The 26025-nt window shown below is 44.8% G+C and overlaps 1 protein-coding gene across 1 annotated transcript in view; it reads left to right on the forward strand.

Annotated features, from left to right (window-relative positions):
- Nucleotides 1–24377, forward strand: part of PPM1H (protein phosphatase, Mg2+/Mn2+ dependent 1H) — a 291919-nt gene extending 267542 nt beyond the window's left edge. The window contains exons 9-10 of the mRNA XM_052640809.1: nt 6367–6518; nt 24230–24377. Coding sequence (XP_052496769.1) covers nt 6367–6518; nt 24230–24377 — 300 coding nt within the window. The remainder of the gene's footprint in view (nt 1–6366; nt 6519–24229) is intronic.
- The last annotated feature ends 1648 nt before the right edge of the window (nt 24378–26025 follow it).

The following is a 26025-nucleotide window of genomic DNA, read 5'->3' on the forward strand; positions in this document are numbered from 1 at the left end:
GCTAAATAAATAAATGACCTGTCTCAAGCCCAAGACTGGTTAGAAGTAGAGACCAGACGTGAGGGCTTCTCATCACCCAGGCAGGGAGGAGGGCTCCTGCCTCTGCAGACAGCAGGGCCTGAGCTGCGGGAACATCCCGTCCTCCTTCGAGTACTTAAAAGGGAAAAGGAGTTTGGAGAATTTGCTGAGCTGATAAAGATGTGAAAGTGGTGAGGACATCTGAGCGGAGTAGCCGAGATCTGGCAAATGGAAGAATTGATGGATTCTTTTTCAGAGTGGCTTCAAGAAGCAGCATCAGCTTACAGTAGTATGAGCTCTCTGAACAGGCCACTGAAAGGTCATCAGTAATAGAGTAGAGAAGTGAACAAATATTAGACACGTGCTGACACAGTGTCCGACTTAGCACTGCGGGAAGGTACTAAATTGAAGTTGTTTGTCCCCAGCTCCCCTGCAAAGCAGGAGCTGGTAACAAAGGTAAGGGTGTCTCTAGCTAAGAGTCGGACACGACGGAGCGACTTCACTTTGCCTTTTCACTGTCATGCACTGGAGAAGGAAATGGCAACCCAACTCCAGTATTCTTGCCTAGAGAATCCCAGGGACGGGGGAGCCTGGTGGGCTGCCGTCTATGGGGTCCCACAGAGTCGGACAGGACTGAAGCGACTTAGCAGCAGCAGCAGCAGCTGCTCTTGAAAGGGAGGTAGGGGCTGTGAGAGCCATGAGCACTTGGCTCATTCAGGGGCACATTAGCCACAACCCTTGGTGCCCTTAAACTTCTTCCTGCTCCCCCAAGGCTGGTTTTTTTTTTCTTTTCGTCTGTTAGCAGCTTCCCTGAGGATGAGGGGAGAAAAAGAGAGTCTGCTACTTCTTTTAAATATTAGCACATTACAGTTTGATGACAGCCTGGGAGCATTAGTTTACAAGCTAAAATTGTTGGGTCACCATGAGATTAGGGGGTCTTCTGAATGGATCTTATATGTTGAATTCTTTCTCTTCCTCCTTTCTTCTCATTTATTCTGTCTCACCAACACTTCCCTGGTGGTCCAGTGGCTTAGACTCTGAGCTCCCAATGTAGGGGACCTGGGTTCGATCCCTAGTCAGGGAACTAGATCCCACATGCTGCAACTAAAACCTGGCACAGCCAAGACAGAAATGTTTATAACCCCTGGTGGCTCAGGTGGTAAAGAATCTTCCTGCAGGAAGATAACCTGGAGAAGGGAATGGCAACCCACTCCAGTATTCTTACCTGGAGAATTCCATGGACAGAGGAGCCTGGCAGGCCACAGCCCATGGGATCACAAAGAGTCAGATGCGACTGGGGGATTAACACTGTTCTGTCTGAGCAAGTATGTCCTGAAAATCTAGTGGGATTTACTCTCTGAAAGACATGGGGAGGCCCACAGAAGAAGTACAGAATGAAATCTCTGACCTCTCGAAGTAGACTTTTGCAGGAGAGAGAAGCTGACCAGCTCTCGGGTTTTCACTGTAAGAAGGACAAGTGTAAATGCCCAGCAAGGGCAACACTTCCCTTGGTGGCTTACTGCATGGTTGCACGGGCTGGGATCTGGGCACTGTTCTGGGGGCAAAAACAAACAGGACAACTCGGACCTTGCCCCGAGGTAGCTTACTGCCCTAAAACTGTGTTTTCAAGGAGAGGGTCCCCCACCCTTTGATTTGGAATTGCCCTTCTTTACATAGTCTGGGTTCCCAGGTGGCGCTGGTGGGGCTAGTGCAGGGGGCATAAGGGATGCAGGTTCCATCCCTGGGTTGGGAAGGTCCCCTGAAGGAGGAAATGGTAACCCATTCAGTACGCTTGCCTGAAAAATCCCATGGACAGAGGAGCCTGGCGGGCTACAGTCCATAGGGTCGCAAAGAGTCAGATACGACTGAAGTGACCTGCCAGGCACACAACCTGATATCTGGGCTCAGATCTATGCAATCAGAATCTTTAGAGATGGGCCCTTGAATCTTAATTTTATGAGTACTGCAAGTGATTCATAAAACATATTAAAGTTTGAGAATAACTATTCATGTAGAAGAGACAGACAAGTGAACGTAGATTGGCACACATAGGTAAATACTGTGTTAGTGACCCTGAAAGGAATTGTGTCTGCAGAGGATTGTGGGAAAGAAAGAGAGATGGCTGCTCTCAGATCTTGCTCAGGGTTGCTCTGGCAGTGGAGGTGACTGTCCCCCTCAGCCTCTCCCCTTCACCACCAGTCTGATACTGTCCGCACACACTTCAACCAGAGGGGGAGTGACCGTCCCCAAAGGAAGGAGAGGAGCCATGGGAAGGGTCCCGTGGAGTCACCTTTTAGACCTCTGTTCACATGGTGCCTCCCCAGAGATGCCTGCCTTGACCACGTCTTCGGAAAGGGCTCTCCTGCCACTCTCCCTAGCCTGCCTGATTCGTCTTCAAGCACCTGCCGTCTTCTGACATTGGAATTTATTTGTGTCTGTCACACCTTGTTGAGAAGTTGTGAGGACTTGCGTCACTTTCGCTCACAACGGTTGGCACACAGTCAGTGCCCACAAAACATGGCAGGAAGCATTCAGGAGGGCAGAGGGATCCACCCAGGACTCACCTCTCAGCGGCTCTGAGAAACAGCAAGAGCTGTAGGATGCCCGTGGACGGTCTCTCCCTTTCTTGGCAGATGGGCACGAGGGCAGGAGCCGCTAGGAGTTCTGCCCGTGTTCCCCAGAGCTTCCCACAGAGGCTTTTGCCGATCGCCCTTCTCCTCTCCCACAGACTGTCCTCCTTGTGTCTGAGTCCTAGGGGGCCTCCGAGCCCACACTTTTGATGTGGGGCTTCCTGGAACATTAAGAAGCTATTTGAGGAGCTGACCAGGGCTCTCTGGCATGGCGACTGTGGTCTGATTGAGGAGGGCCCATAGCGCCTCCAGGGAGGGAAGGTCAGGTCTCCAGAGCCCACTGGAATCTTTTGAAACCCTTGCTATTGGGGAGGCTGAGCATGCAGTGAGATGCCTTGCACGGCAGTCCAGCTTTGCTGAGGGGGTTTTCACAAAATGTTCTGCATCGCAGGTTAATGTATAAGACACGAGCTGTAAGTGGAAAGTTGGCAGAGTCCTTTGGAAATTGGCTAAAGGGCAGGAAACAAAGGGTAGCAGTTAAAAAAAAAAAAAACAACTAAAAGGATGTTAATTGAGGAGTGCCTTGGGGAACAGGGTTGAGGCTAGCTTTTTATTATTTACATAAAAATTGCTTGGAGAATGGTATTGAGAGGGATTTTCATGTTGGGTAAGGAAACTGCATTAGAGAGTTGTGTGGAAATGTGAATAGGGGAATTAGGGAAGGATTCAATTTTCTGACGGAACTGAAAAGGAACATTTTCTAACATGTTTCTATTTATCAACCCACACCCATTCTGTTGGCCAGATTTCTACATGAGTAGCAGGCAGGACAACTTCCGCTTAAAACAACTCGAATCTCCACACTTTGGGGGCCAGCAGAAAGTGCCTGAAGAGACTTTGGCACCCTACACATAGGCCAGGTCCTGAAATGAAACAGATGCTATCTTCAGCCCTAGAAACCTCTCTTTTCAGTTGCTAAGTCATGTCTGAGTATTTGTGACCCCCTGGACTGCAGCATGCTAGCCTTCCATAGTCCTTCACCAACTCCTGGAGCTTGCTCAAACCCATGTCCATTGAGTCAATCAGGCCATCCAACCATCTCATCCTCTGTTGCCCCTTCTCCTCCTGTCCTCAATCTTTCCCAACATCAGGATCTTTTCCAGTGAGTTGGCTCTTCGCATCAGGTAGTCACAATATTGGAGCTTCAGCTTCAGCATCAGTCCTTCCAATGAATATTCAGGACTGATTTCCTTTAGGATTGACTGGTTTGATCTTCTGCAGTCCAGGGACTCTCAAGAGTCTTCTTCAACACCACAGTTTGAAATCATCAATTTTTAGGCACTCAGCGTCCTTTAGGGTCCAATGGTCACATCCATACATGACTACATGACTTCTTAAATGTATTTAAGTTTAATTTTTCATCATTTTTCTCAGAAAGGATATGCTGAAAGTATCTCATAAGTTTCAGGCAGAAATAATGATTGGCAAGTTCTTTTAATTGGAGGATAATTACTTTACAATACTGTGTTAGTTTCTGCTGTATAACAACGTGAATTGGCTATATATATACACATACACCCTCCCTCCTCCACTCCCCGCACCATGAAACCTCTTTTAAAAGAAGCTGGAAGGCAGGTAGCATCTTGTATTTAGCTACAAATATAAGATGCTACAAGCACGTGACACCCACATCTCCCTTCCTCCCTTTACAAGGGACATTTTCAATCCTAGGGAGCTCAAATTATCACAGAAATTTCTTGTAGATATACCCCAATAAGAAGCCAGCAGTCTCTCATAAGCCAAGTGATTGCATAGCGGAGGCAACAACACATGATACAGGACTTGAAAGTGGGAGCTCAGAAGTGCCATTTGCTGTCCTTGCTGTGACCTCCCCTAAGGGATAGACTAGTAGATATCATGGAGCCCTTGGTTTCCCTGTTGCCAACCAGCAGGACTTCTTGGTGGCCTTAGTATTCGGAGTGGTCCAGCGACCAGCAGCACCAGCATCACTCGGGAACGAGTTAGAAGTGCACGCTCGCAGGCCCTACCCCAGCGCTGAGTTAGAAGCTGCATTCATTAGGATCCTGGCTGATGGCTGTGCACATTAACTTTTCAGAAGCACTGTTCCAAGACACCCGGGAACCACAGAAGATAAAGCAGAGGGAGTCTGCTTGCTGCTACAGAGGGAAAATCGAACCACATGGGCTCAGTGCCCTGAGGCTGAAATTCTGGCATTTGGGACTTTCCAGTTTGCTGTAAATTTAAGATCCCCGCTCCTGTTGTCTTTAATTTGGCCCCAGAAGGCACAGTGTGTTCTCCAGAATATAAACTTACCCCAAAGTGAATGTGCCTTTTGAAAGGAAGATGTTAAAAGCCAGTCCAGTCTTCCCGTGAGTGCTCTTCCCCCACCCCATGCTCCCGAGCGAGGTTCATGCTGTATGTACCATTAGCTAAATTGTTGCTGTCTTGTTCACCAGCCACAGAGGCTGTTTTCCATTTGAGCTCATTTCTCCAAAAACTTTGGGGCAGGTGTGGGCATTTTGTTGTTTTCTGCTGTTGGGTGTAGGCTGTTCATCCTGTAGCAGGGTGTCACTGCCCTGGGCAAACCTTCCTGAAATATACAAGGCTTGGCTTTTACAGATGTGGATGTGAACATTCTGCAGGCCTCTTAGAATTGTATGGTCTCGAGATCTGAGATGATAGGACAGTGACTCTATGATGGGACACGGGGATAGCTGCCTACATGCCATCCTCCGCCCTCCCCTGGCCTGCAGCTGTCACTTAGACTTGTTTTTAGAAAACAGGATAATGAGATGAGGTTGAAGGACTTGGAAGACTGATGAAATTGATCTTTGTCCTCAGTTCATGAGGGGGTGCAGACTGGGCTGATTCTGTCAAATTAGTAGGGCATAGCAATGAAATCCCCAACTCTTCTCCTTCTGTGCCACCCAAGTAGGGTGAACATTAGCACCAGTTAGGGTGGCCTAACAGAAGTAAGGCTTGATTTTCATTAGTGTTAGTTTTGCTAAGGTCACTCTGTTCTTTTCCAAGAATCAAGGGGGATGTTGAAATAGCCAAGTCATTTCAGGTACTAGAGATGAGGAAAGACTTCAAGTTTGCTAAGACACACACTTGGCATGTGTCCTTTGTAATTTAGGCTACATTGAGGCTCCTCAGACCTAAGTGCAGCATCAGAACTCCATGCTTACATGAGACAAGTCCAGCTCCAGGAATCTCAGAGAAGGCAAGCCAAAAGGTATCATGTGAGGACATGAAATAAAATGTGTCTCCGCAGACCTAAACCAATACATGCAGAGCAGCTTCTACGGAGCCTAGACTGGCCTTATCTCTCTCACAGACTGAGAGCTCAGAAGCAGGGAATTCTGCTGTTTATACTTAGAGCATCTGGCACAGAGCAGACCCTTAATAAATGTCTGTGGGATGGATGTACGAAGTAAGGAAAGCAGCAAGCTTCCTGCTGCTCTGCTAGCTACCGCTGTATCTGTGTCATTGTTCCAGCCACGTGTCGGGCATTACATTTTCAGTTAACTTCTTCCTTGGCAACTATTAATTTCTTGGGCTCATTTACAGTTGTGTTTGGTGCCCCAAATGTCTACACGGCAAGTCTCCAAAGGAGGCTACCCCTGGCCACAAAGCGTGCTGCACACTTAAGAAACACTGGGCTGGGCAAGAAAAGGGAAGGGAAATCAGAAGCCAGTCTGTTAAGGGGAATAATATGCTCCTAACTTCTTAAGCAGGGTATTCCTGTTCTTTTCAGGTAAGAGTCTACGATCTCTCCAAATACGAGCATGGAGCAGATGATGTGCTGATCTTGGCCACTGATGGACTCTGGGATGTGTTATCAAATGAAGAAGTGGCGGAAGCCATCACTCAGTTTCTCCCTAACTGTGATCCAGATGACCCTCACAGGTTTGTGCATTTCCATGATTGGAGGGTTGTTAATCAAGTGGTGTTTCATGATGTGACTAAAATAGATAATCGTGCAATTTTCATCATTTATGATTCACCATTTATGAGCTGATAGATTGTTTAGTAACTAAATTGCAACAGGGACTACATTTCTCTTTTTTTGTTTTTTGGGAGTAATCACTTTATTTTTACATTTTTATTGGCATATAATTGATTTATACTGTTTTGTTAGTTTCAGGTGTACAGCAAAGTCAGTCAATTATACATATAATACATATACCCACTGCTTTTTTTTTAGATTCTATTCCCATATAGGTCATTACAGAGTATTGAGTAGAGTTCCCTATGCTATATAGCAGGTTCTTATTAGCTGTTTATTTCATATATAGTACTGTGTATATGTCAGTCCCAATCTCCCAATTTATGCCCCTGGTAAACACAAGCTTCTTTTCCTGTGATTTTTGGCTACATTTCTTTCTGTCCTCTTTTTGGCTATGCCGCTTGGCTCGTGGGATCTCAGTTCCCTGACTGGGCCATAGCAGTGAAAGCCCGGAATCATAACCACTAGGCAATTAGGGAACTCCCTACTTTCACAGCCAAATAAAAATCCTCCTTAAGGTAAACCTAGATACAAGTAGTAAAGAATACTCTTTGTGAGATACTTCAGCAGTATATCTTCCTCACAGTCTTCCTTCATATTCTGAAAATGGGAATAACCCAATTTGTGATCCTCCTGGTAAGAAGGATAGCAGATGTTCCCAGTATTGGTTTCCATCTGTTGGAGAACAGTTTCTTTCAAGAAACATTGGGGAAGGAGAGGAACCTTAAAGTAAGGATTCCAAATAATATTATGGCACTGTTAATATTCTAAACAACCCTAGGTGACTCAGAAATAAAAAAAAATCCCCTCTAGAGAAAGACATCTTTCACTTAGAACACAAGGAAATAAGTCACCATGAGTAAAAACCAGCAGAAACAACAGACATCAGAGTTGGACCTGTAAATACTTCATTATTGGGTTTATCAGCCAAAATATATAAATAAATACTTTAACATGTTTCATAAATGTTTTTAAAAGCATTGAAAACATGAATAAGGACAAGAGACTATAAAATGATTGCAAAGATTTTTTAAATAAAAAAATGGAACTTCTAGAGATGAAAAATATAAAAATAGGAACTAAAAGCTCAGTGGATTAAACAGACTGGAGACAGTTGAAGAGCACACTGATGAACTGAAAAACTGATCTGAAGAATCCAGAATATGGCTCGGAGAGACAAAGAAAGGGAAAGTATGAAATTAGACTGAGACCAGGAGGATGACCTAAAGATGCTGTAAACACAAGTGCAAAAGGAAATACTGTAGAAAATGGGAAGGAAAAAACCAAGTTCCAATCCAGAAATGTTGAATGATATTAAACCTAAGATGCAGAAAGTCCAACAGATTTGAAGCAGAAGAAATAAAGAGAAAATTTTAAGTAGATATTTCGTAATGAAACTGAAGAACTAAAAAAATATACTAAAAGCAGTCAGAAAGAAAGATGAAATAGATATGTAAGAGTAGCATTTACACTGATAGCTTACCTTTCAAAAACAACATAGACGTCAAGACAATGGAGTAATATCTTCAGCTAGCTAAGAAAAGAAGATCCAGTTTTTTGGATTTTTTATATATACTAAAAATACCAAAAAAAGAGGAAGTAAAAGCCTTTTGAGGCAGAAAAACACTGAGAAATTTTACTGCCACCCAGCCTCCTCTGAAGAAATTCTAAACAATGTCCTCAGATGAGAAAAGGAAACAACCCCAGATGGAAGATGGAGACGTAAAATAGATTATTAAGTAAATAGGTGGGTATATTTAGACATACATTAACTATATAAAACAGCAATATGAATGTCTAATATGAGGTTAAAAATTATACTGAATAAAAATAGCATAACGAATTGGCCAGTGGGTATAGTAATCAGCTAAAGTATATTATAGTTCTACTTGAAAAGAGATTATAAGTGTTTAACTTTAAATGTGTTTAATAGTAAGAAAATGAATAGAAGAACAGAAAGTATAATTTTCAAACTAGTCAAGGGAAAGAAAGCCCACATTGAATTAAAAAACAAACTTCTAAACAACTTACAAATCACTGTTAACACCTTTTGTCTTTTTGGATTTCCTGGAAGTATGAATTTTGCAGTTACTTGTTCATATGTGAATATTTTACTTTCAGAAATAAAGTTTTAAATTGCTACTGTTTTATATAGGATTGAAAGAAAATTAACTTTATTAAAAAGTTTATCTGTTAAAAAACTTACAAATCAAAAAATTATAATAAAAATTAGAAATTACTGGGGTTTGAATAATAAGAATACTACATATTAAGACTTCAAAGGCTGAATTTCGAGCCTTTGTCCCCCTAATTTAAGGAGCTACGCATAGGTAAAAACTCTACACATCCTTGACCCACCAGAAATGACTATATTTCTTCCATATCATAAAATCACGTTCCCAACCTTCCCAACCTCCCAGTTCCCCTGATCACAAGAACCCTGCCCATAAGTTCCAGGGTCCTGATCACAGAAAAAGAGGTCCCTAACCATAGAGAAGGGTAGTATTTCTCAGAGGAAGACCTAGAGGGTTGATTTGTACTATTGAACTAGTTCTGCCCATTACTTACACAAACATGTACAAAAGAGTTCTTATAACTTCAGGGTTCTAAGGAACCGCAAGAATGGTGCTGTCTACTTGTGGACTGTGTGTCCTTTTCCTGGGTACAGGCTATTAGTAAACAACTGTCCTAATTAAAAAATTCAGTTTTGTGATCCTTATTTCAACAACAGCATCTAGATTAAGAATGAAAAAGCAGAATAAACCCATGAAAAGTAATGGAAAGAAAAGTTAAAGATAGCAAAAAAACAAATATACAACAACAAAAAAAACAACAATAAAGCCAAAATTTGTTTCTTTAAAACAACTAACACATTACGGAAATGCAAATCAAACCACAGTGACATACTACTTCACATCCATTAGGCTGGCTATTTAAAAACAAACAAAGAGAAAATAAGTATTGGTGAAAATGTGGAGAAATGGAAACTTCCTGTACATTACTGGTGAGATTGTAAAATGGTACAGCTTCTGTGGACAACGGTATGGAGATGCCTCAAAAAATTAAACATACAGTTATATCCACCAATTCCACCTCTGGGTATATACCCCTAAAAAACTAAAGCAGGGAGTCTAGCAGATACTTGTACCGCATGTTCATAGCAGCATTATTCACAGTAACAAAAAGGTGGAAGCCACTGAAGTGTCCATTGACGAATGAGGGAAACAGATTGTGGTTATATGATACAATGGACTATTCATAGGTCTTAAAAAGAAATGAAATTTTCACACATGTTACAGAATGGATGGGCATTATGCTCAGTGAAATAAGCCAGTCACAGACGGACAAATATTGTATGACTCCACTTACATAAGGTACCTAGAGACAAGTACATGTCAAATGTCTCAAATACAGAGAGACAGAAAGTGGAATGGCTGTTGCTGGTTGCCAGGGGTTCACGGGGCGGGGATGGGGAGTTAGTGTTTAGCAGAGTGTTTTGTTTGAGAACAGGAAAAAGTTCTGGAGATAAATGGTGGCGGTGTAAAATGTGAACGTACTTAATGCCGCAGAACTACACACTTTAAAATGGTAAAAATGTTGATTTTTATGTTATGTATATTTTACCACAAAACATAATTTCTCAAAAAAAAAATAGTAAAAAGAAAAAAACACCCCAAAACTCTAACAGGGACTTTGCTTGTGGTTCAGCAGTTAAGACTGCTCTTCCAGTGCCAGTGCAGGGGGTGTGGGCTTGATCCCGTCAGGGAACTGAGATCCCACATGCTGCATGGTGTGGCCAAAGAAAAAGAGAAAAACTGACAAAGTAGATACATTTCCCATAAAACTGATAAGAAATGAGGGGACCTGGCAAATAAATAATCTTAATAATAGAAAACAGTAATAATTCGGATGTGGGCGTGTGTGCTCAGCCATAGTTATAGTAGAAAAGGATGTCTTAAACAAGACACAGAAAGCACAGACAAGGTAAGATTGATATCCTTGACTACATTAAAATCACCAACTTTTGTTCTTCAAAAGGCAACATAAAAGGAATAAAATGACAAGGCAGGAACTGGGAGAAGATCCTTGCAGCTTATATAACCAAAGAGAGATTCATACCCATAAAATATAATGAACTCTCACAGATCAAGAAGGACAACACAAATAACCCAATAAAAATGAGCAAGAACTAGTCATCACACAGAAGAAAACTAATGGCCAATAAATATATGAAAAACACTTCAACAGAGGAGTAGAAATAATTAAAAACATGGAGGACAAAGGCAGAAGGATTTGTGAATTTGTACATAGACTCTGAAGACAGCTGGGCGTGTGCATATCCTGTAAACCAGAAGCTCCACTCCTAAGTCTGTGCCCTGGAGCAGTGGTTCTTAAAGAGTAGTCTCTAGGCCACATGGCATCAGCAACATCTGAGAACCTGTTAGAAATACAAAATTTCAGGCTCAAACCCAGATCTATCAAATAAAACTCCAGTGGTAGGACCCAGGTATCTGTGTTTTAACAAACAACCCAGGTGTTTGGGTTTTTGTTTTTTTTTTTTTCTGGTGCTAGTATAATTCAATTCATACAAAAAGCTATCCATACAGTTGTTTTTTTGGTAAAAATTGGAAGCAGCCTGCATGGCCAACCAGAGGATAGACAAAGAACAGATTAATTCACAGCCCCCAGATGTGAATGAACCAAAGCTGTGATCTTTAACAGGGAAGAATCTCAAAGACACAATGTTGAATTTAATAACCCAGTCATATAAGAATTCACATGTTATGATTCTATTTACATAAAGTAGAAAATGAATCACTTAGGGATGCAGATATTAAAATTACAAAGAGTGTTAACACAAAATTCAGTTAATGGTTACGGAGATCCGTGCTTGAGGAGGAGTCCACAGAGAGCTTCTGAGACGTTTACTGAGAATGTTTTGTTTCTCTAGCTACGTGGCAGGTACATGACTGCTCATGTTACTTGTAGACGCTTCATTTGCTATATACATTTGTTTGTATGCCAGCTGTGAGAGGTAGCATAGTCCAGTGGTTAATAGTATGAATCTAGTCATTTAACCTGAGGTTAAATCCTGGTTCTGCCCCTTCTAGACCTTGTGACCTTGGGGAAGTGTCTTAACCTCTCCATGTCTCAGATTCTTCATCTGTCAAGTGGAAGTTCCAGTAGTCCTAACCTTAAGCTTGCACGCCTGCTAAGTTGCTTCAGTCGTGTCCAACTCTTTGCGACCCTATGGACTGTAGCCTGCCAGGCACCTCTGTCCATGGGATTCTCTAGGCGAGAATACTGGAGTGGGCTGCCAATTCCTCCTCCAGGGGACCTTCCTGACCCAGGGATCGAACCCAGGTCTCTTAGGTCTCCTGCACTGGCAAGCGGGTTCTTTACCACTAGCGCCAGCGGGGAGGCCCTGACCTAATGCCTGTATGAATATATAAAGTGAATTGCCTGGTATATAATAAGCACTACTGGGTATTTGTGGTTGTTATTCTTTATTTTTTGCTATTTTTATGTGTTTCATATATTTCACAACAACAACAAAAAACTCCTTCAGGAGTTAGAAAGCTAGACATTCTCTCTCTTTCTAAGTGGTGTTTGGTATAATTTTTCCCAGGTGGAAAGAAATTGATGGTACAGGAAGTAAGATTATTTTATTTGAATTTGAATACATTTTTTTCCTGTTGAGCTTTTAGTTTTAATCTGTATCCTACTTGTTAGCAACATTCTCCTGTTGACTTTTCCCTACTGTAATTATTTTTGTGAAGCTTTGCAAAGCCATCTGATAGGTATGAGTCAAAAGGCACCCAGTATTTTTTAAAATCTCTCCAAGCTGGCTTGGTTTTGCGTACCAGCTCCTATCTCCATGGCAACAAATCTGCCCTCCAGGGAGTGGTACCTGTGGGCAGTGCTGTCACTGGGCAGGTGCATGCCAGGTCAGAGCCAGTTCCTAGCTTCGTGAGCTCTGTTACCTACAGAGCAGGGCTTACACAGATCTCTGTGGAACAAAAGGGCAGGAAAGAAAAAGCCTGTGAATTTGCCTTTCAGGGAAAATGGCAAACCAACACCTAAGAAAGAATTCTGTATCAGATAGAGGAATGGGTGAAAGAAAAAGTTATTAAATGGGCAGAGTTTTATTGCTAAGAGATGGAATACCTGGCTGGAGATCAGAAAAATTCTGGTTGGTTTTTGAAATCTTAAAACCTTATGAGACCTTATGGGGGAGGGTATCTTCTTTGCCAAATAATTCCCATTCAGATTCATTCGATTGGAAAATATTGAAGACCTATTTTGTAAGCCATGGCCTGCTAGACACTGGGGAAGAATTTGTGAAGAAAACAGATCTCTTGGAGTTTAAAGTCTAGAGGTTACAAAAGCATAAGGCATGGATGGAGGAGTCTGGTGGGCTGCAGTCCATGGGGTCGCAAAGAGTTGGACACGACTGAGCTACTTCACTTTCACTTTTCACTTTCATACACTGGAGAAGGAAATGGCAACCCACTCCGATATTCTTGCCTGGAGAATCCCAGGGATGGGGGAGCCTGGTGGGCTTCCATCGATGGGGTCGCACAGAGTCGGACACGACTGAAGCGACTTAGCAGCAGCAGCAGCAGCGGCAGAGGGATGGCAGAAGGGCCAGGCAAGACAGCTTCCCACTAGGAGGGATGTCTGAACTTAAATGTGAGGCGTAACAGAGAATGTGCCAGGCAGTGCAGGCTGGGGTGACATTGGGGAGGGGGGACAGGGTGATTTTCAATGAACCCAGCAGTCGGTATGACTGCCTGGGCTTAGTGTGGGGTGGATCTCTGTGTGAGAGGTGGATGGTGCAGGTCATGTCAGACCTCAAGCACTCACGAGATAAATGAATGTGAAGATTACAGGGAGGAAGACAGTCTGTGATAACGAAATGGAATCTGTGTAACTTGTTCATTCTAATCCATAATCAGAAAACATTCTGGTCAATCTGATGGTGAAAATACGACGTGTGGATTGCTGCTCTACCCCTCTCTGTGCTCCTTAGTAATTTAAGCCATATTGGGAAATCATACAATCTTAGTTTATTTCAAACTCACAACTAGGCATTATGTAAAATGATGTTGATCTTTCCTGCATGTGATGTCCTTGCATGTAACTGTGAGCTTTGGAAGGAGGGAGTCATGTTCACTTGGAGGCTTAGGGTGTCTCATTGGGAGGCCCGTGGAGAGCTTAGTCCCAAAAGCCACAGTGGTAGGCTTCCTGATGGTGCCCTCCTGACTGGGACCTGTTCCATCTTTTCATGCCAAAGAGAAATAGGATTGGAAGCTGTCCTGGTGAGTTTTAGCCTAAGTCATAATTTCTGTGATGAAGACAGACCTGCTATCATTGCCTTCCCGTGGCTCCAGGTGTTCCTCAGCCGGGAGGAGTCATTTCTCCCCAGATGTAGGCCAGGACCACAGATCTGCCCGTGTAATCATGTGAGTAGCTGGAATGGAGGGTGCCTGGGTCCACACCTGAGGAAGCTCACCAGGCCGGCCAGTCGTTTGACAGAAAGTGAGGACGGGAGATGCAGACCCAGGGTGGGCCACCTGAGAGACGAAGGGCAGCAGAGCAACCGCCCAGCACAGTGCTGCTGCTTTTGACATTTTGAATGGCCTGTTTCACTTTGAGTTTTGCTGTGTTTGCCCAGTTTGTCTAGAAATTCAGCAGGTCAGAAGGAGGCAGGGCATAGCCCTGTGACAGGAAGGGCTTTTAGGTTTTGCCATTTGATGATATAGCTTTTGTCTGTGTTATGTGTAGGATTTTTCTTTCTCTTCTCTTTGTGACTGCCATTCTTGACAAACTGCCAGCATTGTTTTCCTCTGATGACATCCTTTACAATAAAAAAATTTAAATAGCATCTCTCCTTCTAGGGTGCATTGTGAGGGAAAAGGTAATTAAGAGATTGCAAAGTTCTAACCCTGGCAGTATCTTCTCTGGCAGAGGTAGGGTAAAAATGAGCTGTATGACCTTCCTGACCCCAGTGTTTCTTATTAAGTCCTTTGGCTGTTTTGAACTATCTCGACAAAGGAATCAGAAAATTAAAAGGAGGCTTTGTGGATATGAGTACAGTGGCTCTTTTCCTTTTTACTGGGTTATGCCCTGAAGTGAGGCAGCGCTGGCATTTCTGTGCATCATTTGTGGAGTCATGGAATGAGCTGTTGATAAGAAATACACCCAGTCCACATTCTCACGTGGGGTGGTTGGAATTCATGGAGGCTGGGCTACACAACCTGTCACTGTCTATACTAATTCTGGTAAGATTCTTATGAGGCCTAAACATCCTGCAAACTTTGGAAACGGTGCTCTGAGAAAGGCCCGGAAGGGATTTTCTGAAGCAAAATATCCCTCTGTAAGGCTGGGGTATAGTGGTGGGTCTCCTGGAAAGAATATTCAAGATGGAGGCAAGTATGTAATCACACAAAGAAGATGTTTAGTAATCTGCTAGAAAGGAATAAAAATTGTCAAAATTGCTAAAGGAGAAAGGTGTGGGCAAAGCTGAGTGGACTTAGGGCCAAAGAACAGTCAACCACACATGAAAATGTGGCATGGATTCACATTCCAAGTGCCCAGGTAAGACCTGGCAAGGATTTTGGTTTGTTTGGTTTTTTTTGCCCAGGGTCACAAAGAGTTGGACATGACTGAGTGACTTCACTTTTCATTTCCCAAATTCTCTTTGGAAACTTCATCATGGTGACTTGCATCTAATGACCCTCAGCCCTCTGCCGTGACATTTGAGGGGCTTATTAAGGGATACTAAATCTGTAAATACCAACATACTGTAAATTCCATATAACATCTTCCTAATGAGAGAAGACGCCTTCTTGACGGTCACACCTTAAGTGTTCTTCATCTCCATGCTCTCCTCAGCTCAGTAAACTGTGTGCCTTGATAAGGAAGAGATTAATCAGTGGAAAGTTAAGAGTGAAACACCCACCAACACTGACACCAGGATGCTAGCGCAGGTCCTACACACCTTGATAATGTGAAACCTACTTTGGCAGAAGACAGCGGTCCTTCTGATGAAATCTTTCTGTGAGCTGCCTGAGCTTTTCCCAGTGCCATTTCATTTGAAGACCTATGCCTCAGGACTTGCCTAGTGGTAGAGTGGATAAGCATCTGCCTGCCAATGCAGGGGACATGGGTTCGATCCCTGGTCCAGGAAGATTCCACATGCCGTGGAGCAACTAAGCCGGTGGTGCCGCAACTCCACAAAGAGAGAAGCCACCGCAATGAGAAGACCGCACCCCGCAGCTAGAGTAGCCCCGCTCGCTGCAACTGGAGAAAGCCCATGTGCGGCAGTGAAGACCCAGCACAGCGAAATATTAAAAATGTTTCAAAAAAAGAAAAACTATGCCTCAAGTGTGAAAAGGAAGGTTTCCCCTTCATTTGCTCCATCCCTGGCCCCACCCTCATAGCAGTTACAGGTTTTAAGAACAAACTGGTGAGTGATCTTGAGTTGAAGACTAGAGAAAATCTGCATTTTTGCTTCGTTCTCAATGTTGAGCATATTTAGATCTGGGAACATGGATGTCAGCCCACCATTCTGCCCTTGACAGCCTCTGAACCACCCACTGCTGGGCCCATCTCTCCTTCCTCAGTGCCACTGATGTGGCCATTGATGCAGAACTGCGTGGACCCTTAGTTGGAACATCAGGTCATTTTAAAGGGCCTGCCAGAGACAATGGAGAAGAAAATGGTCTGCTATGCCTCCTCCTACTGATATGTTGCTATGTGGAATTTGAACTAAGATAAACACACACCACCTTGAGAAAACCAGGAAGCCAGTGCCAGGGGCAGAGAAGTGGACGAGCCCTGGTGGGTGTTCTCACTCTCTGGCAGGGGTGGTGAGCTCTCCCCAGTCCATAGCCTTGGGCCTGCTGGCACACAAACCCACAGGGGACAAAGTGACAGTGTTCTGGGCCCAGCTGTCACTGTTCCCACATCTTAGGGTACTCTGCCTGAATGCAGTCCCCGTGCACCGGGCAGGGGACAGAAGCAGAACCTTTGGGGGGTTCAGAGCCAGACAGGGGCACCTGTGGCTTGGCTCTCAGCAGTAGGCCTGGGATGGGCCTCCTCCCAGGGCCAGTTGCCTGGTTCTAAGCACAAAAAAGAGCCCCTCCAGGTCACCCCCCACCTACCCGGTCACCATAGATCCCTGCCGATGAATGTTCCCAAGCTTGGGAGGGCTTTTCCACCTCTTCAGTCTCAGGGGCCTGCTCAGCAGGCAGAGAGGCCTTCTCCTATTCCCATCCCACCCGGTTACTGCTGGGCCACAGTAAATGGGAGGCTGCCTTTTATATGCAAATATTCAGAACCCATTAATCCCCTGGTTCCTGCCTCCTTCTTGTAAGACCCTGTCTGTACCATCCAAATGGCAAAGAGAAGTTCCTCCCAAGAAGAACTGTTGGCTTTAAGGCAGGGTTACAGCTTGATGTCTGACATGGACTTACTTTTGACACTCTGCTGCTGATTCAGATGTGGTCTTGTGGGAACAGACTCTGCAAAAGGTGCAAAACTTTTGGTGGGGAGAGAGGCATTTTGTGTCTAATGAGGAAAATGGTTCAGGAAGGATCTTGTTTATCTCCGCAGGACCTTTGAGGCCTGCGCTAGCATTATTCCAGATGCACAAGTCAAAAAGAGGGGCTCTGAGAAGCTAAGGAGTTTCTTCAGAGCCCCCCCTCCGCCCACCATGTGGGTGGTGCTGCACCCAGGCTAGGACCCCTGGCAGCCCAGCCTCCCACAAGGATGCCTTCATGTGCCCCACCCAAGAGGTGAGAGAACTAAGTGCCTGGAGATGGCAAGGTGGATGGAGGATTTACCAACCGGCTTCACTGCCTGCCCCCCCTCCACCCCGCCCACTTTAGCTGTGAAAAGAGCCTCTGGCCTTCAGCGGTCCTTCAGCTTCTCTTCCTTCCTGGCTTTTCTTTCCTCCCCTGCTGTCCCCGCTCTGACCTGAGGAATCCTCTGCACCAGACCCTGTGCCATGGCTAAGTCAGGGCCCCCTCCCCTCCCCAACGCCCCAGCTGCCATCTCTTTCAGCAGACCCTGTCCGATCAATACAGAAAGCGTCAGCCAGAGAAGAGAAATGCTCTCCAAGTACACAGCTTGTCTCCTTGGGAAACTCTTTGTTCAGAGGGCCGAGTGCTCCAGCTCCTCTCTAACTGCTTCCCGGATGCGATCTGACCTGAGTGAGACCCTAGGTCCTGGCCCTGCTGCCGCCCCACATCCAGCTCCGGGAATCACAGGCTCCTCAGTGGCCTCACCCCATCCTGGCTGAGGTGTACTGGAATCCTCATCCCTTCTGCTGTCTTCAGCTGCACCGTGTTCTCTGCAGCTCTCTTGTATATTGTGCTGATATTTCGTTGTTTTGACTTCAGATTTTCTCCTGTGGCTCCCTTCACCCCTCACTCTGTGGTGTGTTTGTGCTCAGCCTCAGCAGCAGACTCAGGAGGAGCCCTCCTGTCTTACTGCCACATGACACATTTTCTCCCTTTGTTACCAAACCAGACAGCCCCTGTCAGGTAGAAACTGTAGGAGAATGAAATGGGAGAGAGGAGAAGCAGCCCTTTCCCTCCAGAGAAAATGTTTCTTCTTCTCCCTGAGCACCAGTCTTGAGATAAGCAACCTTACAAGTGATTTCATGCCTGGGGCAAGATGGTGCTTGAAGGATGATGGTGAGCTCTGAAGTGTCCCCCAACCTGGCTGAGATTGGAGCTGGGGCACAAAACCCTTTCCTAACAACTCGGTGCCTGGAGTTGTGTTTAGTTGATCAGCCTATAAGGAAAGATCTCCATAGGTGGCTTCATTTTTACCTAAACACCGTTTGTGACTTTATTTCAGTACTGCGTCTCCTGTACATGAAGGAACCCCATTCTAGAGGTTAGCTGCAGTCTCCAGTTATTGCCAACGGCATCCGATCAGTGTACCCTTCAATAGCCCTCGCAGACGGCTCTTTTACAGGGGAGATGTTGCATTCACTAGGGAAGCCTGGCAAAGATAAGTCGGGTGGAGGACGCTGGGCTCTTGGCCACAGTGTTAGAAGAAATGGTCTAAGGGGTTCTCCTTAAGCTTCCTGCTCAAGTGGAAACAGCCTTCCCGCAGCACATGGATGATGGCAAGGACCTGATGAAACTGAGGTTCTGTGAGGAGGCACTGTGTAGGCCTACCACATGGAGAAAGAGTGAGGTTAAGTCTCACACCTCTCCTGGAGCCTGGGGATCCTAAGCCAGGAAATTCACCTAAAGTGTGTTCTAGAACTAAAATGAATTCTAGAACTGGAGGAACCCATAGTGTGCCCCAGTAAAGGCACATTTTAAAATCACTGTTGATACCCTAGGGCACACAGTAAACAATCGTACTGAAGAGAAGCCTCTATCTTACCTTTAAACCTAGCATGAGAAAGGATAACAGAGCCTTCCCTCTATCCTCACCCGCCCCAAAGAAAACCTAATAGGGCAGGTTGAGAGAAACTTTAAACATTTACAAATAGAACCATAAGGTAAAGAAGAGGTGGATTTGTAAAAGAACCAAATGGAAATTTGCAATGATGAAAAATAGGTAATTGAAATGAAGGAACTCACTGAGTAGACTGAATAGTAAACTGCTAAAGTATGAATTAGTGAATTTAAAGATATTACCGAGCTTACTGGTGGTTCAGTTGGTGATGCAAATTTCTGTATGTATAAATGAATGATGGCAAAAATAAATTTAAAATAGCAGTTTTTATTATGCTGCTGCTGCTGCTAAGTCACTTCAGTCGTGTCCAACTCTCTGTGACCCCACAGATGGCAGCCCACCAGGCTCCCCCATCTGTGGGATTCTCCAGGCAAGAACACTAGAGTAGGTTGCCATTGCCTTCTCCAATACATGAAAGTGAAAAGTGGAAGTCAAGTTGCTCAGTCGTGTCCGACTCTTCACCACCTCATGGACTGCACCTACCAGGCTCCTCTGCCCATGGGATTTTCCAGGCAAGAGTATAAGTAGGCTTAATTTGGGGAGAAGGCAATGGCAACCCACTCCAGTACTCTTGCCTGGAAAATCCCATGGACAGAGGAGTCTGGTAGGCTGCAGTCCATGGGATCTCTAAGAGTCTGACACGACTGAGCGACTTCACTTTCACTTTTCACTTTCATGCACTGGAGAAGGAAATGGCAAGCCACTCCAATGTTCTTGCTTGGAGAACCCCAGGGCCGGGGGAGCCTGATAGGCTGCTGTCTATGGGGTCACACAGAGTCGGACACGACTGAAGCAACTTAGCAGCAGCAGCAGGCTTAATTTGATCTTAGTAAAGGTGAGGTTTTAATTAGCTTCCTACCAATAATGAAATACAACTAAAATACTACAAAATTTAGAAGTCCTACAGTGCCTTGTGGATTTTCTCATCGACAAGTATCAGGGTAAGAAGGTAGCATAGAAAATGACTATGATTTCTTGCCTAAGAGACTGGGGACAGCAGTATAGCTGAGGATGACAGATGGGGAAGTACTGCCTTGGCAGTGAAACTAAGGTAACATTTCTTGACTCCTGAAGAGTCTCTTCCGGGATCTGCCAAGGAATGTAAGGGCTGTGCCACGTGTCATGGAAGCCCAGACACAACAGGAAAACTTGGGAGTGTGCAGTGGTGCAGGAGCCCCCCGCCGGCCTACCCTCACCCCTACCCCAGAAAACTTGGGAGTGTGCAGTGGTGTAGGAGCCCCCCACCGGCCTACCCTCACCCCTACCCCAGAAAACTTGGGAGTGTGCAGTGGTGTAGGAGCCCCCCGCCAGCCTACCCTCACCCCTACCCCAGAAAACTTGGGAGTGTGCAGTGGTGCAGGAGCCCCCCACCAACCTACCCTCACCCTACCCCAGAAAAAGAGGAGAATTCAAGAAGAAAGGCATGCGGTGTGAAGGATAAAGAAAACGGTTACAAGTGCAGTATCTGTGCTGAAGAAGGGTCAACTGGAATGAGTTTGGAGAATTTTAGGAGGTCAGATTGTGAGGGTACTGGACATACTGGTAAGAGATTAAGGAAGAAAAGGGGAAGAAATTGAGGAAGCAAAAATGGATTTCTCTACCAAGATTTCACCTAAGGGAGGACAGAATGAATGATAAAGAGAAATGCAGGCTCAAAGGAAGTTTTCTTAGCATGGGCAGTAAGCAGCTTTGAGAATAAAACTTTAACCTTCTAGAGTCTTTAATAAATAAAGTCTCTAATAAAACTTTAATTTTCTAGAACCCCTTACCCAGGGTTCCTGGGTAACCATCTTTTCTAGGTGACCTAATGCTGCTTTTTAAAATACCAAAAACTAATTTTGACCCTTTTCTCAATACCCCAAATCTCCAGCAATAGCAATATCAGGATAGCCTCTTGCCTTTAACTACAGATGGTACTCTTAGGTGACTTAAATGAAACAAAGTAGGCACTTTTTTGATTTTAGCTTTTTATTGAAGTGTAGATGATTTACAATATTGCATTAGTTTTAGTTTTAAGTGTACAGCAAAGTGATTCAGTTATACATATATCCACTTTTCTTAGATTCTTTTATATATACATATGTAAATTTTAAATACATATATATTTTTTTCAGACTCTATTCCATTATAGGTTATTCTAAGATATTGAATATATATAGTCCCTTGTTTATCTATTTTATACAAAGTAGTGTGTATCTGTTAATCTGATACTTCTAATTTACCCCCTCACCTCTTTTCCCTTTAGTAAGTTTGTTTTCTATGTCTATTTCTGTTTTATAAATAGATTCATTTAGATTATATTTTTAGATTCTACATGTAAGTCATTTAATTTTTTTTTCCTCTGATTTCACTTAGAATGATATCCCCTAGGTTCATCCATGTTGCCACAATGGCAATATTTTATTCTTTGCTATGGTAGTCTATTGTATATATCAATATATATACACATCTTCTTTATCCATGCATCTGTTGACGGGCACTTGGGTTATTTCCATGTCTGGGCTATTGTAAGTAGTGCTGCTATGATCACTGGGATGCATGTATCTTTTCAAACTAGAGTTTTCATCTCTGCGTATATGCCCGGGAGTGGGATTGCTGGATCATATGGTAGGCCTTTTTTTTTTTTTTTTGAGGAACTGTTCTCCATAGTGGCTATACCAGTTTGCTTTCCCACAAGCACAATGTAGGCAGATTCCCCTTTTTCCACACCCTCTCCAGCATTTATTATTTGTAGACTTTCTGATGGTGGCCAGCTTTCTAAACTTGAAACGCCAAGGTCTAGACCCTGGGCAATCACCAGGATAATAAACATCACCTGATGTTGCTGGTAGCCTTTCCCTGTGAAGTTGTATTCAGACATACAATTTAATATAAAACCAAGAATAACCTGGGGTGAGCATCTGAGAGCGCCTATGAACACAGTATTTAAGTGGCAGTATGTGGATAGGGGGACATTTATTAGGCTCTTTAGCCAAAGGCCTTGTTGGAGTCCTTTCTGTTTCCTTTCTGATCTCAGTAGGAAGAGGACCCTCAGAGAGGGCCTACTGGTGGCATCTGCCCTCAGGCATAACTAAGAGCCTTCTACCTCAAAACTAATCATTCTAACAATATGAGTACAAGAGGGCATATCTCCCACTCACCTACCACCCATTCTCTAGGAGGAAAGTCATTTTGTATTAATATTAAAAAAAACTAGCCTCTCTCTGCCACCTGTAGTATGTGCCGCACTTCTCTCCACTACCTGGGTTGGGCAAACTTGAGTCTCAAAGATCCTACAGCCTGGAATCTTAACTATCCTGAGATCATCTGCTACAAACTTTGTTCTTAAGTAATGTAATGGCAGGACTAGACTCTGGTCTCTTCTAACATGAGTCAGGGTGATCCGTAGGGGCTTTTAACAGAAGAAATACAGGAGGCTTCTGGTGTTCTGAATTCTACAACTCACAGTTCTCAAGGCCAGGCTGAGTGGCATTCCAGCAGGGAAAGGCCATAGTGACATTCGGCTGGCCTGCTATTCAAGGTCCGTGGGCTGGCTTCCAAGAGGCCTTCCTTACAGAGTGACACTTATTATCTTGGTGATGTACCAGAGTCTGGCTTTGTTTCTCAAGTTCAGAAACTGGTTTAATCAACATACAAAGAACAGATTCATTATCAGGGTGGGGCTCACCTTAACCAAGCTCTCATGACTGACCTGCAAACTTCAGAAATGCCAGTTGATGTTTAAATGGAGAAACAGGACTGGTGTTCTTCAAGCAGCAATGTCAGGCTCATTCTTTTTCTGGCAGCATGCCTACACAGGGAGGCAGATCGTAGTTAGGTTATACAGTGAACATGAAATCAGAATAAAAGTAAACTCTGTGCTGTATGGCAGAGGCTCTTTGGGCACATCCTCACTAAACGTGGCCCTACCAGTGGAACTAAATTTCTTTGCAGTCTGTTGGCTAAGACTCTCTACCTCAGTCGGCATTTGGACAGACACCTGCCAATGTTTTCTTCTCTTTGTTTTAGGCCTCAAGGCTCATCCAGGATACATACACCCAAATCACCTCCCACATCAGTCTTTCTCTAGATTTTAATACTTTTCGTCCATTTATCATAGGCATTCTTCTTCTGTACGTTTATGGTTAAATCTCAGTGAGCAATCTTATTTTCAAACCCTTGGGGACCCCTCACTGTACTTACAATGGTGACCAGAAGAGCATGGCATACTGACAGAGGCGGATGAGACAGATGGCCCACACCAAGGCTTCTCTGCCTGGCGCCAGTAAAACCGTCCCACCTTTGCTAGGCTCCTTCTTACTTGTGCTAGCGTATTATTCTTTAAATCAACTCGCTTTTTAAAAAAAAATTAAAAAGGAAATTTGCCCTACCAGAAATGGAAAATGACCATCCTTTGGCCTAAAAGCAATGTGGCTCTAAAAATAAAACATTGGAAACAAAACCTGTTTTTCCCATGTACTTCTTTAGCTGGAGACTGCCATAGAAAGCTCTGAGCCTGAGCAGATGTGTGTTAAAGGTACACCAGCACTAAACCGGGACTCTCTCACTGACATCAAAATTCTCAAAAGAGAACTGAGCCGCAGAACAGTTTAGGTTATTCACTGTAAGTCCGGCTACCACCTAAATAGTAACCTCACATGAGGCACCCCGCATTTGGGGAAAAGATGGCCTTGGCTTTTGCCTGCTTTGTTGTTCTTTAGTCACTAAGTCATGTCCAACTCTTTTGTGACCCCATGGCCTGTAGCTCATCAGTCCACAGGATCTCCCAGGCAAGAATACTGGAGTGGGTTGCCGTTTCCTTATCCAAAGAATCTTCCTGGCCTGGGGATCAAACCCCTGTCTCCTGCATTGCAGGTGGATTCTTTTCCAACATGTTTGCTAAGTCACTTCAGTCATGTCTGACTCTTTGCAATCCCATGGACTGTAGTCCAGTAGGCTCCTCTGTCCATGGGATTCTGTAGACAAGAATGCTGGGATGGGCTGCCACGCCTTCCTCCAGGGGATCTTCCCGACCCAGGGAGACTGTCTACACAGTCTGTAGTAATGCCTCCTTCCCGGCCTCTCCCGAATGCCAGTTCTGCCTGGTATCACACTGACCATGTCATCCGTGCTTCTCCCTGCACAGGTACACGCTGGCAGCTCAGGACCTGGTGATGCGTGCCCGCGGTGTCCTGAAGGATAGAGGATGGCGGATATCCAATGACCGACTGGGCTCAGGAGACGACATTTCTGTATACGTCATTCCTTTAATACATGGAAACAAACTGTCATGAAAACAGCCCAGGGTTTTGGAAGGACAGGAGGGTTGAAAGCTGGGATGCCTCTGGGCAGGGCTGGGCTCGGGAGTGCCCCAGCACAGTTCCAAGTGATGCCACCCCTTCCGAGCCCAGGTGGGGAGCTTGCTGCTGAAAGGCCTCTGGCTGAGCTTCAGGAGGACCCTTGGGTTTCAGTTTCCTCTTTAGAAACAGGTCTGGATACACGAAAGAGCAAAACATAAAGGCTGCTACTGAGTGTTGTGTTTCTTTTTGGTTCCTTTCGTAGGCCTCCTAGGTGGCCAGGGCCAACTCGGGGGTACCTACGTCATATTTATTTTATCTGCAGTAGCTGGGGCAGCCACTTTCGGGTGGTCACTGGCAGAAGACTCTTCAGCCCACCCAGCTGCCAACCTCTCTACGGGTTAACAGTGCTGCATTGGAGTGCTGGGGATCACGCCTCAGAAGATGGACGCGCCCATCTTCTCGTAAGCCTGAGATGTCTTTCAGGGAACACTATCTGTGTGTCTGTGTCTCTTTATTCTTTTTTGGTAATGGTGGGGTGCGGCAGGGATGTTTTTCTGATAGTCCTTGAATCTTAATTGTTTCCCTTCCATAGAACAGACCTGGGACTTTCCAGGCCCCTGCTGAGGAATCTGTGTGTCCAAGTCTGGCTCGGACCATCCCCACATCCTGTAGCCCACACCACCCAGACAGCCATCTGGAGCTGTGCCCTGGCTGACAGAGTTCAATCTTTGTTATGTAACAGTTTGTTCCTGAGTTGGTTTTTCTCACCAAATCAATGTGCTTTCATGAAAATATGAGTATTTCTTTGGACCAGTGGTTCCTCTGTCGTCTTCATGGGTCCCCTGGTATGGTTTTCGGTTTCCCTCTGAGAGCCTGGGTGTTCGTTTCTGGATTGGTTGGCCCTCTCCCAATCCACTGTGCCATAAGGATATACACGGAGCAGTGTTGAATCGAGTGGTATAGACGTTCCTTGTATCAATCAGTTCAGCACACCTCATTGGAGGATCATTCCTCCACCTAGATCCAGGTTCTGAGGGTGGGGGCTGTCCCCAAGCCCACTTCAAATAATGTGTTAAGGATCAAGAGCAGCAGTCTTATTAGCTTCACCGTCATATTTGGGCAAGACCCACTCAGAATGGCCATGTAATAAAAGTGCATTTGAATCGGGTTGACTGGTCCTTGTCAGGCTGTGCGCCCTGTTCCTTCTCCATGGAAGCGTGTCCCAGCTCCCCAGGTACTGAGACCTCTTCTTTCTCCCTCCACCTGTAGGTGTCCCTCACAAGAGCAGTGCTGGACAGATCAGATCTCCCTGCTGCTTCTCTGCCAGGAGGACTCGCAAAACAGAGTTCTAGGAATCACTTCTATCTCTTAGGCAGATGGCTTTTCGGTATGGGTCCAGTCACCAAGTCTTCTTCCTGTAGACCATAGACCTCCTGTGGTAGCATCACCATCTTGGCTACTTTTTGTAATAAAAACATGTTCTCCCCTACACCATTAAAGAAAAAAAGTCATTGCTGTGATTCCCCCAGAAGACTAGAGAGGCAGTTCCGCTTCCTGTGTGTTCCAATCCCTTCCCCAGAACAGGAAGATAGTTTCCCCAAAGGGAAAGATAACTTTCCTCTGGGATAATCACCTGCATTTA

The sequence above is a fragment of the Budorcas taxicolor genome, chromosome 5 (assembly GCF_023091745.1).
Source record: "Budorcas taxicolor isolate Tak-1 chromosome 5, Takin1.1, whole genome shotgun sequence".
In the NCBI taxonomy this organism is placed as follows: Eukaryota; Metazoa; Chordata; class Mammalia; order Artiodactyla; family Bovidae; genus Budorcas; species Budorcas taxicolor.